This window comes from Schistocerca piceifrons, chromosome 11 (genome assembly GCF_021461385.2).
Source record: "Schistocerca piceifrons isolate TAMUIC-IGC-003096 chromosome 11, iqSchPice1.1, whole genome shotgun sequence".
Classification (NCBI taxonomy): domain Eukaryota; kingdom Metazoa; phylum Arthropoda; class Insecta; order Orthoptera; family Acrididae; genus Schistocerca; species Schistocerca piceifrons.
This window is the reverse complement of record NC_060148.1, coordinates 52774641-52787273: the sequence shown is the minus strand read 5'-3', so window position 1 is coordinate 52787273 and position 12633 is coordinate 52774641. Positions and strand designations below refer to the sequence as shown.

General features: G+C 46.5%; 1 protein-coding gene across 10 annotated transcripts in view; it reads right to left on the bottom strand.

The window, feature by feature from the left end:
• LOC124720406 (eukaryotic translation initiation factor 4 gamma 1-like) overlaps nt 1-12633 on the bottom strand; it is a 662434-nt gene that overhangs the window by 522494 nt on the left and 127307 nt on the right. Inside the window, exon 1 of one of the 10 annotated variants that reach the window (XM_047245752.1) lies at nt 875-1158. The exons of 8 other annotated variants lie outside the window; for them this stretch is intronic. Coding sequence is in view for 1 of the 2 variants with exons in the window: in XM_047245755.1 (XP_047101711.1) it covers nt 875-911 (37 nt within the window). In the remaining variant the exon portion in view is untranslated. Of the gene's footprint in view, nt 1-874; nt 1159-12633 lie in introns of those variants that run through there. One more of the 10 variants, XM_047245755.1, reaches the window with a different exon arrangement.

Below are 12633 nucleotides of genomic sequence, written 5' to 3'. Positions count from 1 at the left end.
TCGAACTGAATACGCAAAGAGCGACTAAGCAAAAATGTCGCTAAACGTGGCCAGACGAAACAGCTGTTACACGAGATTCGCGTATCAAACAATCCTGCGACGGTTTTCTTTGAAACACAGCAACACCGCACGATATACTTCACTGACAGCTCCCTTTGTGCTCTCAAAGAAAACTGCGAACGTTGATCCCGAAACGAATTTTAACAGGGATATTCTCATGCATTGCTCTTCCTGATAGAAACGAACTTAAGGACGAAGCTGTTCGTGTATTAAACAAGTGCGTAACAATACTCTCTCGACTGTTATACGTGAGAGACATGAAATACAAAGCAAAAAAAGAAGTTGTTCAATACGGCTATAAGACACAGTTGTTATTCTACAGTAGATTCACGTATCAACGTCAGCGCCAAATTCTCTGAAACATACCAAAAATCCAATACATACATCACTACGTCATTAACGAAACTTGCATATCGCGAATAAGATTTGACCGTAGGGAGGAGAGGGAAGAGAGACGACAATATCTATCGCACAGGTATCAGGACAACTTAACGAAAAATAATGCGCTAATTTTGCTGACACGGTTTAAACACTTAGACGCACGGGATGCAGATAGTTTTTTACAAAACACACCGAATTCACGAGAACGTCAACAGCAGAAGAACGCACGCACAAAACTGGGCAGCAGTTACTAATCATACTTGTTAGGCGGAGCAAATATCTGTTTCCAGAGCACGATCATTACAACACACACACACACACACACACACACACACACACACACACACACAGTGTCACCTGCAGAAATACTAATAATGAGACTACAAAACCCAAATACTTAATAGTACACAAAATACGGTGCCACTTCTTTTACCTTCGGCGCCGTCGTAGAAGTCACCGCTGAAGAACATCAAAAACTTCACTTATCCCGGGGTACTCCAACACGTCCCCCGGGGTTGCGAAACACACACTCACACACTTTTTTTTTACTCTCGGATGTTTTTTTTACTATTTTGAATCTTCCTGTGCCACTTTCTTCGGACACTTATCTTTCTTCGGTTCTTTACACTGTGGTGCGCACAATACGTGTTTCCGCCTCGTCGGACAGTGATTTCGCGACGGCAGAAAGCGGCTCGCGGAACCCGTCTGGTTTGTTAACGTGGCAGCCGCGTTGCTAGGTTATAAGATCGTCCACACGGCACACGTAAGCAGCACGCGAGCTAGCAGCCGGGCCGAGCCAGCGGCGCCGGGAGGGGAGCGGAGGCGTCCAATAGCGCGCGGCTACGAGCACGGGGGGAAGCGGAATTAAGCGCCGCTCGGCGCTAAGCTGCGGTCCCGGGACTCACCGCCTTCTAGCGTACCTGCGCCTCCCTTCCAGCAAACCTGTCTACTCACCACAAGAGCGTCCACGTGAGCCACGTAACACTCGGAAATAAACCTACTACTGCGCTTTTTTTTTGTTTTCCATTTGGGTTCTGCCGCAATTGTAAGCGTAATCGGCGAAATGATTTTCTGTTTAGACAAATCGGACACCGCCTTCTAAAAAACGAGCTGTCTTCCAAATCACAGAAGGAAGGCAGAATACGAAAACTGTCGGATATTCTTGAGCAGCATCGGCAACAATCACACTGGCGGAAGTTGCAGCAGCGGCCCGACCTCAATGGAAGTAATATTAAGCTGACAAAAAGTAAACGATGTCTAAGAACGTAAATTAAACATATACAATGATGGGCAGCACGAATGATGGTAGGTATGCTTGCCTTACGCAACTGCGTGTATCAACTCGTACGGAACGAAATGATTTGACATAAAGCAGATTTCGCTTTGTTGGGAGATATATGGAAAAGGGAACCTACATCGGAGACAGCTCACAAATCACTAGTACGTCCCATTTTAGAACGGTAGTTCGTAATTTCAAGTGTTGTTTTAGTACGAGTCGCGCAATTTCTTCGTCGCTGTGTTACTGAACATGTCTGAAAAGCTTCTGTACAGTGTTTGTTAGCTCTCGGCTGTCAAAAATGTTCCACGTGTTTTCACAGTACCGGCTATTATCTATTTTTTGTAATATTGGATCAGTGAATTTGCATTAATGTTTGCATAAGAAAAAGACGCAGCAAAGGTTTAGAAATGTTAAAAATACGGCTTTCGGTTAGTCTCCTACGCTTGACGCAAGTGTTTACGAGCGCTATAAGCGTCTCCGAGGCCAGCAAGACGTTGAAGATGAGCACCTTAGGAACCCCAGCACATCATCAAGACATAAAATCGTGGAAAAAACTGTAGGAAATGATTGTGAAGTTCGCCGAATCACAATCAGAAAAGTCGCTGATGATGCTGGTATAACAACTGACGCATGTCCTAAAATTTTTTCGCATGTTTACGGTATGGAACGTGTGACAGCAAAACTGGTTCAAAAATTGTTGAGTTTCAAGCGAAACCATCTGCGAATGGGGGTTGCTCCGGAATCGCTGAGATCGAGTGAACAACGATGCATAATTAATGCACCGTGTGATATCATGCGTATGCAGACATTAAGCAGAAACTAAGGCTCTATTCTCCATGTAGATACCTTCTAGATCGCTAATGCTGCCTTCACACGGAGCTACTCAGAAGCGCTTCAACTGACAAAGCATTGCTTTAAAACAGGAGTTTCCATCCTTTTAGCTTACGTGCGCCACATAGGGAAGAAGAATGTTTTCGGGTCGCACATGATCTACTTGACACCAACAATAACCGCTTTTTTTTAAAAAAAAAAAAAAAAAAAAAAAAAAAAAAAAAAAAAAAAAAAAAAGAGAGAGAGAGAGAGAGAGAGAGAGAGAGAGAGACGGTCTAATGAGAGAACAGCATCGTCTGGTGGGAATTCCAGATTGAAAATAATCAATTTATCATTACAATGTATAAACGGGATTTCATCTTTTTATTTTTTACCGACCGTGTGACATACTTCTTGGGACGCATTTATACTTGCTTCGGCCTCATGCGGCCCGCGAGTTGGACAACCCTGGTTTAAATGGACGCGCTTTTGTGGTGACTTATTGGGGCCGCTGCTCTGTTATTTGGTGGCACGGTCGTGAGGTCATACTGTTGACTAGAGGGGGAAGTCAATAGAGATGATTTCATTTGTGAAGCTGGGAAAACATCCATCGATATGCAACATGGCCTGTGAAGAGTATTCGGGTAAACCGCAGAAAATTAAAGTTTTCACCGGACGTTGGAGGCAAACGTTCTTCACAGATGACGACAGATGGTGAGAGTCACTCACTCTGTTGACATCTCATATAACACTCAACTACTCAAAAGAGTCTTCAAATCTGTATATGTCTTGCTCACGAACAAAACTGTGCAACACACAGCAAGTTTTTTTGTTTTATTTTTTGTAATACGTTCAGAAAATTCCAGGGATACATCAGAAGCCGACAAAAAAACATTAGAAGCTGAGCAAAAAAACTGCAGTCTAGCAAGAATGCCAAAAATACACTCAATATATCTTCTAGCCCTACAGAGACCATATCTGAAAACTCCTTGAAGAAAAAAAAAAAAATTGTCTCCGTGTTAGGGCAGTAAGAAAGATGACATACCGAAACGTTGATCGCCAACGGTTTTATGGGAAGTAATCAAAGACTTCATAAATCAGCCTGCTTTGAGGAAATTTAAATTCACTGGCAATTAATTTACGGTGAAACAATGAACCCTTGAACACAGACCAACGTGGCCATCTTCTATTTGGTCTATCGTCAATTTGCTTTGGTACGAATCACACATGGCCAGCAACTATACTGAGAAAACGTGGTCAGAATGCGACGTGTGTTCAAAAATGCCGGCCGCTGTGGCCGAGCGGTTCTAGGCGCTTCAGTCTGGAACCGCGCGACCACTACGGTCGCAAGTTCGAATCCTGCCTCGGGCATGGATGTATGTGATGTCCTTAGGTTAGTTAGGTTTAAGTAGTTCTAAGTTCTAGGGGACTGATGACCTCAGAAGTTAAGTCCCATAGTGCTCACAGCCATTTGAACCATTTTTTTCCTCACAGATTGTGAGCCGAATGTCTTTCTGGTCTTGATTTGTGGGTAGTGGGACGAACTTGGCGGCAACACGATGCATTCCATGTTGCTGTCTCAGGATTTCACGGCATGATCGAACCGAAATGTTAAATTCTTCTGCAGTCTCTCGGACAGTCAGTCTTCGATTGGCACGCACCATTTCGTTGACGTTCCTGATACGAGCGTCGTCGGTACACGTCGAAGGGCATCCTGATGGACGGTATTCCTTAACTTCCGTCCGGCCATTTTCAAACCGTGTGAACCATTCTCAACACCGAGTAGGCTTAAGCATCCATCAGCGCTGGCTTCCTGCATCATTTGGTGTGTCTCTGAAAAGGTTTTCCTGAGTTTCACCAAAATTTAATATAGACGCGTTCCTTCTCAAACTCTGCCATCTCGAAATTCGGAAACAGTGCGACACAAAGTTCTACTCAATGCAGCAGTGAACAATAACTAACAGACATACAAAAATGAAACTTGAGGCAGTTACACGTTAAACGCGGCCGTGTGCATGGATGTCTCCCGCATTTTGTTCCAACACACCACTGGCGTGAAATAACGGATGTTGTGGTATATTTCGAACAGACTTCGTGGAGTGTCCCACAGTCACTAGATGACACGACCGTTCTTCCTTCGATGAATGGCCTCTTCTTGATTTCGTTGTTCAGTAATACGAGGCCTACCCACAAAGTACATTACGTTTTCGTTTGTGTCCGTTAGGGGCGGGGCTAGCGCGGCCATCTTGGTGTCATGGCATTCCGCCGCTCAGTCGGCATCCTGCCGTGCTAGTGAGAGGTTCGTGCTGTACTCTGTTGAGTTACTGTGACGGTTTGAAATGTCGGCGTTAATTGAAAATGTCGCGAAGTGTGAAGTGCGTGCTGTAATAAGGTTTCTGACTGCAAAAAACTGTACACCGATAGAAATCTATCGGCAGTTTTCTGAAGTGTATGGGGACAACATAATCACTGAAGGTGGAGTGCGTCAGTAGGTCATAAAATTTAAAAATGACCGAACTAACGTTCACGACGAAGAGCGAAGTCGAAAAAGTCGATGCCGCGGTCCGTGAAAACCGTAATTTCACAATAACGGAACTCTACGAGTTTTCCACAAATTTCACGAAGTTTGTTGTACGAAATCATTAGCGAAAAGCTTGCTTACCACAAGTTTTGTGCAAGATGGATACCAAAAATCTTGACAGAGATTCACAAAAATCTGCGAATGGCTGCAGCGTTAACGTTTTTGGACGCTTACGAGAAAGATGGCGACTCATTACTCGATCGCATCGTTATTGGTGACGAAAAATGGGTTAAGCATGTGAACTGCGAGACAAAATTGCAGTCAATGCAGTGGGGGCACACAAATTCCTCCCCAAAACCCAAGAAATGCATGCAGACAATGTCGGCAAGGAAGGTGATGGCGACTGTCTTTTGGGACAGAAAAGGTGTGATTCTTGTGGATTTCCTGGAAAGAGGCACTACAATAAACTGTCAAAGGTATTGCCAAACTCTGCACAACCTCAGAAGAGCAATACAAAACAAGCGCAGGGGAAAGTTGGGCTCAAAGATCTTGCCGATTCACGACAACGCCCGGGCCCACAAGGCAAATGCCACTCGTGAAGTTGTCGAATCTTTTAAGTGGGAGTTGTTTCCTCATCCGCCGTACAGTCCCGACCTGGCACCGAGCCACTTATTCCCAGCTATGAAGAAGTGGTTGGCTGTGCAGCGTTTTGATGACGGCGGACAGCTTCAAGAAGAGCTAACCACGTGGTTGAAGGCGCAGGCGGCCGAATTTTACGACGAAGGAATTTCCGAGGTCGTCCATCGCTACGATAAGTGCCTTAATTTAAATGGCAACTACGTAGAAAAGTACACTGCTGGCCACCGTAAATGCAACACCCTGAAGGAAGCATCCGAATCAAGTGAAATTTACACCATGGGTTTGCAGCGATAAGATATGCAACTGATCAGAATTTCAGCGCAGACGCACATCACGCGCGCCTGTGGCGCCACCTCATAGCGCCATTTAAGGCTTGGCGATTTCGACGAGTGTACGTTCGGCACGTGTGTTTACCTTGTGGTTGTTTCACAAGACGATCAGTTACGCCTCGTAGACAACAGCGAACATCTTTTGATCAAGTATCCGAGTTCGACAGAGGAAGGATGGTGGCTTACCGAGATTGTGGATTATCATACAGAGAAATCGCTAGTCGTGTTGGACGAAACCAAACAACTGTAATGCGGATATGTGACCGTTGGATGCAGGAGGGTACGACGGAGCGACGTGGTCGATCGCATTCACCTCGGTGCACCACTGCACGTGCTGATAGGCAAATTGTGCGCACGGCAGTGACGGATCGCTCAGTGACATTCCGAAACGTAGCACAGCACATTGCGTCTGTAACGCATCATACAGTGTCTACGAGTACCATTCGACGCCGTTTACAGCAGAGTGGTCTGTCCGCAAGACGTCCATTGCTTCGTCTACCATTGACGCAGAACCACAGACGTCTCCGTCACCAATGGTGTGATGACAGACGGATGTGGACGGCAGAATGGAATGACGTTGTCTTTACTGACGAGGCACGCTTCTGTCTGCAGCACCTCGATGGTCGGATTCGAGTGTGGAGACACCGTGGAGAGAGGATGCTGGACAGCTGCATTATGCACCGCCACACTGGTCTTGCACCGGGTATTATGGTATGGGGCGGTATTGGATATTACTCTCGCACGCCTCTAGTACGCATTGCCGGTACTTTAAATAGCCGGCGCTACATATCCGAGGTGCTGGAGCCAGTTGTCCTTCCTTACCTTCAGGGCTCGGCCACAGCCATATTTCAACAGGATAATGCGCGACCACACGTGGCACGCATTGTCCAAAGGTTCTTCGTCAGTAACCAGATTGAATTGCTTCCCTGGCCGGCTCGCTCTCCGGATCTTTCGCCGATAGAAAACGTATGGTCCACGGTTGCTCAACGAGTGACCCAGATTACATGCCCAGCTGCCACACCAGATGATCTTTGGCAACGTGTGGAAGCTGCTTGGGCTGCTGTACCCCAGGAACACATCCAACGTCTCTTTCACTCAATGCCGAGACGTGTGGCAGCGGTGATCTCCAACAATGGCGGCTACTCTGGCTACTGATTCTGGCAGGAACCACATGTCACAGACGTCTGTAAACGTAATCATTTGATACTTGGTCAACATGTTATCTACAAAATAAATCTTGTTGTGCTACCTCTTGTCTTTCTTGGTGTTGCATTTACGGTGGCCAGCAGTGTAGTATTTAAGTGTGGCTTTCATCTGTATATAATAAAAAAAATTTCCAATACTTTATTTATTTTTAATTCCAAAACGTAATGTGCTTTGTGGATAGCCCTCGTAGAAGTGGAAAGACTAGGATCCTAGTCGCCAGACTCCACAAAGGACCGAAACTCGGGGGCGCCGCAGCTGCGGCAGATCAAAGCGGCGACGAAGGGGGCGTTGTCTGCAGGCGAGCCGTGTGTAGGCTGGGTGCGCTGCGCAGCGGAGAAGAGCTTCCCACCGTGTCCCGTGTGGAGCGGCCCTAACACTGTAGCAAGCTCGACAAGTGCGCTCAAATGCGAAGGTTATGCCCAATGCTTTTTTTTCTTCCATTTTAACGGTATAGCGCTGCACGAGTTTGACAGACAGTTACAGGTCCACGGCGTCTGCGTGAACCAATCCGGTAGGAACCCTCGGATTTGTGGTGAAACACTTCACGGGTTTTGTATCGCGACAACGCCCCTGCCCACACTTCGTTAACTGATCGTGAATTTTTCACCAAAAAGAACGCTGTAATGATGCCCTAGCATCCATTTTAGTCAGAAATAACACGCAGTGATTTTTTTTCTCTTCTCAAATAATACAGAAAAAAAGCTCAAAGTAAACGTCGTTTTAACATGAGAACGGTCGGTTTATGACCTAAGTGACACAAGCTGCCGGCTGTCATAACTGTACACACTGTATGTCACAATATATAAAGAATTATCGCATTTAAAAAACAAATCATAGCTATTATGTTATTAGAGATATGTGCGTGAACTACGTACTGTTGAAAAGAGCATACTCTCGAGTTTTACGTGTCACACTGGCATCTGGAAATGCGGGAATTTTTAAATCAAAGGATTACTGAATGATGGATCGGTCGCACTGGACCAAATGATTCAGCTTTACTTTACTGGCCTGCGAAGTCACCGGACCTGACTGTATGTGGAGGTTTATAAATCGCTCCGTTGCCAACAACAATGAATGAAGTGAGACACCGCATAACAGCAGCTGTGGAAGCTGTAACTCAAAACATGTTCCCTGCAGTGTGGGAACAATTTGAATACCGCACTGACATATGCCGTGCACCCGAAGCGGGACATATTGAACACCTATGAAAAGATATGGAAAAAAAAAACTTTTTGAGTTTCCCTTTCATCAAAAAACAAAATTCATTGTTTATTAGTTTCAGAAATAGAGACGTGCCAAATCGGATTAAAAATGGTTCAAATGGCTCTGAGCACTATGGGACTTAACATCTTAGGTCATGAGTCCCCTAGAACGTGGAACTACTTAAACCTAACTAACCTAAAGACATCACACACATCCATGCCCGTTGCAGGATTCGAACCTGCGACCGTAGCAGTCCCGCGGTTCCGGATTGCAGCGCCTAGAACCGCACGGCCACCGAGGCCGGCTCAAATCAGATTATTCTTCTTGATATACCATGTACTAGTAGCAAAGATTGACACTGCTGAAAGTGTTCGACAAAAAGGGGGAAATGATAAATCAGTCGAGTTCAAAATATTTCCGAACCAGATCTCAAGATATGAGTAACAACATGTCGGTGAAAGAGCTAATAACTATTCCAGATAAGAGTTCCACAAATATTTCGGGAAATGGGAAAAGCAATGGCATTAGTTTCTAATATCGAATGAGAGCAAACAAAGACGTCTAAATAAAAAAAATTCTTGATATCTGTTGAAGACGCCTGGTAATGCGGAAGTGTGTGGGATTCGCACTCCATAGGAGTAACGAGGGAAAGTGAAATGCAGAAAGAAAGGCAACAGAAATGGTGACAGTTTTTTTTTTTCTTTTTCTTTTGACTGACGAGAGAGCGCAACGGGTATCCTGAAAAACCTGAACTGGTAGAGGCTCCAAGATAGACGCCAATTATGCCGGGAAAGCCTACTTATTCAGTACCAAGAACCGGTATTAAGTGAAAAATCTAGAAGCACCAAAAAGCCCCTGCCTCCATCCTTTAAAGAATCGGACTCTCCCACTTATAAAATCTGCTACGGTACATCTACATCTACATTTATACTCCGCAAGCCACCCAACGGTGTGTGGCGGAGGGCACTTTACGTGCCACTGTCATTACCTCCCTTTTCTGTTCCAGTCGCGTATGGTTCGCGGGAAGAACGACTGTCTGAAAGCCTCCGTGCGCGCTCGAATCTCTCTAATTTTACATTCGTACAAAGTCGGTTCACAACGATTAAATGTGCAAGGCGCTAAACTACACTCCTGGAAATTGAAATAAGAACACCGCGAATTCATTGTCCCAGGAAGGGGAAACTTTATTGACACATTCCTGGGGTCAGATACATCACATGATCACACTGACAGAACCACAGGCACATAGACACAGGCAACAGAGCATGCACAATGTCGGCACTAGTACAGTGTATATCCACCTATCGCAGCAATGCAGGCTGCTATTCTCCCATGGAGACGATCGTAGAGATGCTGGATGTAGTCCTGTGGAACGGCTTGCCATGCCATTTCCACCTGGCGCCTCAGTTGGACCAGCGTTCGTGCTGGACGTGCAGACCGCGTGAGACGACGCTTCATCCAGTCCCAAACATGCTCAATGGGGGACAGATCCGGAGATCTTGCTGGCCAGGTTAGTTGACTTACACCTTCTAGAGCACGTTGGGTGGCACGGGATACATGCGGACGTGCATTGTCCTGTTGGAACAGCAAGTTCCCTTGCCGGTCTAGGAATGGTAGAACGATGGGTTCGATGACGGTTTGGATGTACCGTGCACTATTCAGTGTCACCTCGACGATCACCAGTGGTGTACGGCCAGTGTAGGAGATCGCTCCCCACACCATGATGCCGGGTGTTGGCCCTGTGTGCCTCGGTCGTATGCAGTCCTGATTGTGGCGCTCACCTGCACGGCGCCAAACACGCATACGACCATCATTGGCACCAAGGCAGAAGCGACTCTCATCGCTGAAGACGACACGTCTCCATTCGTCCCTCCATTCACGCCTGTCGCGACACCACTGGAGGCGGGCTGCACGATGTTGGGGCGTGAGCGGAAGACGGCCTAACGGTGTGCGGGACCGTAGCCCAGCTTCATGGAGACGGTTGCGAATGGTCCTCGCCGATACCCCAGGAGCAACAGTGTCCCTAATTTGCTGGGAATTGGCGGTGCGGTCCCCTACGGCACTGCGTAGGATCCTACGGTCTTGGCGTGCATCCGTGCGTCGCTGCGGTCCGGTCCCAGGTCGACGGGCACGTGCACCTTCCGCCGACCACTGGCGACAACATCGATGTACTGTGGAGACCTCAGGCCCCACGTGTTGAGCAATTCGGCGGTACGTCCACCCGGCCTCCCGCATGCCCACTATACGCCCTCGCTCAAAGTCCGTCAACTGCACATACGGTTCACGTCCACGCTGTCGCGGCATGCTACCAGTGTTAAAGACTGCGATGGAGCTCCGTATGCCACGGCAAACTGGCTGACACTGACGGCGGCGGTGCACAAATGCTGCGCAGCTAGCGCCATTCGACGGCCAACACCGCGGTTCCTGGTGTGTCCGCTGTGCCGTGCGTGTGATCATTGCTTGTACAGCCCTCTCGCAGTGTCCGGAGCAAGTATGGTGGGTCTGACACACCGGTGTCAATGTGTTCTTTTTTCCATTTCCAGGAGTGTATTTAGAAATACTAACAACAATTCTGTTACAAATGATACGTACTGTAAACTTACAAATTCATTAATAGTGTCTGCCTTTTTCTTTAGTGTATCTCTCGTATTACGGGTTTCATATCGATACTGTCCGTCGTATCCTTTTCTGGAAATCTGAGCATTCTTCACATGTTTGTACGTTCGCCGTCTTCTAATGGTGTCCATCATCCCAATTCACTCGCCACCTCTTCCTCTCGTTGCATCCACTTTCCACTTTAGTGTTGTACAATGATATGATTTTGCTGATACATTTAGTGGTATATGTAGATGCTGCCGGAAAAACGTGTTGCCAATGCATTAGTAAAAATACATCAAAACTTCGAGCATGATGCTGCAGTTCTACTGCATCAACAGGGAGAACGTAGTAAGCGATAAACGTTTTATCCTTTTGTGATTTTTTTGGAGGTATGTCACTTAGAAAAAGTTTCGTAAATGTTTTAAATTATGTGTAAAGTTTGTTGCAAGTCGCTACAAACAAGGGGACCTCCCCACAGCACCCTCCTCAGATTGAGTTATAAGTTGGCACAGTGGATAGGCCTTGAAAAACTGAACGCAGATCAATCGAGAAAAGAGGAAGAAGTTGTGGGGAACTATGAAAAAAATAAGCAAAATATACAAACTGAGTAGTCCATGCGCAAGACAGGCAAAATCAAGGATAGTGTGAGCTCAGGAGCACCGTGGTCCTCTGGTTAGCGTGAGCAGCTGCGGAAAGAGAGGTCCTTGGTTCAACTCTTCCCTCGAGTGAAAAGTTTAACTTTCTATTTTCAGACAATTATTATCTGTCCGTCCGTCCGTCCGATGCGAGGTAACTGCGCCGTCGTATGGGGAGACGCTACACCTAAACAAACATCGAAACACACGACGTCAGTCGACTACAGCGCACGGGAGAGAGAGTATTCCTGCTAACGAGGCTCCCTGGCTGGCAGTAGACTGTTCACTACTTTGGACGAGAGTGCATTAAATACGTGACATGTATTCCGTGGGCAATATGACTCCAGCAAATGTAGCTCGCGACTTCAATAACAAGGTCAATGAATATTTTCCGAACTGTAAGGAATCGGAAAGTTCCTTAAGGGATCGAACGATTGTCGAACAAGGTAGAAGAATCTTTTTACCCATTGGCCAAGTGTACAAGTTAGGTGGGTCGACAACATATTCCTGTCATGTGACGCACATGCCGTCACCAGTGTCGTATAGAATATTTCAGACGTGTTTTCCTGTGGAGGAATCGGTTGATCTATGACCTTGCGATCAAATGTCTTCGGTCCCCATTGGAGAGGCACGTCCTCTTGTCTACTAATCGCACGGTTTTGCGGTGCGGTCGCAAAACACAGACACTAAACTTATTACAGTGAACAGAGACGTCAATGAACGATCGCACGGATCATAGCTTTGCGAAAATAAAGAAAGTAAACTTTTCACTCGAGGGAAGACTTGAACCAAGGGCTTTTCGTTCCGCAGCTGCTCACGCCAACCACGGGACCACGGCGCTCCTGAGCTCACACTATTCTTGATGTTGCCTATCTTGCTCATGGACTACTCAGTTTGTATATTTTGCTTAGTTCCACACAACTTCTTCCTGTTTTCTCGATTGATCTGTGTTCAGTTTTTCAAGACCTACCC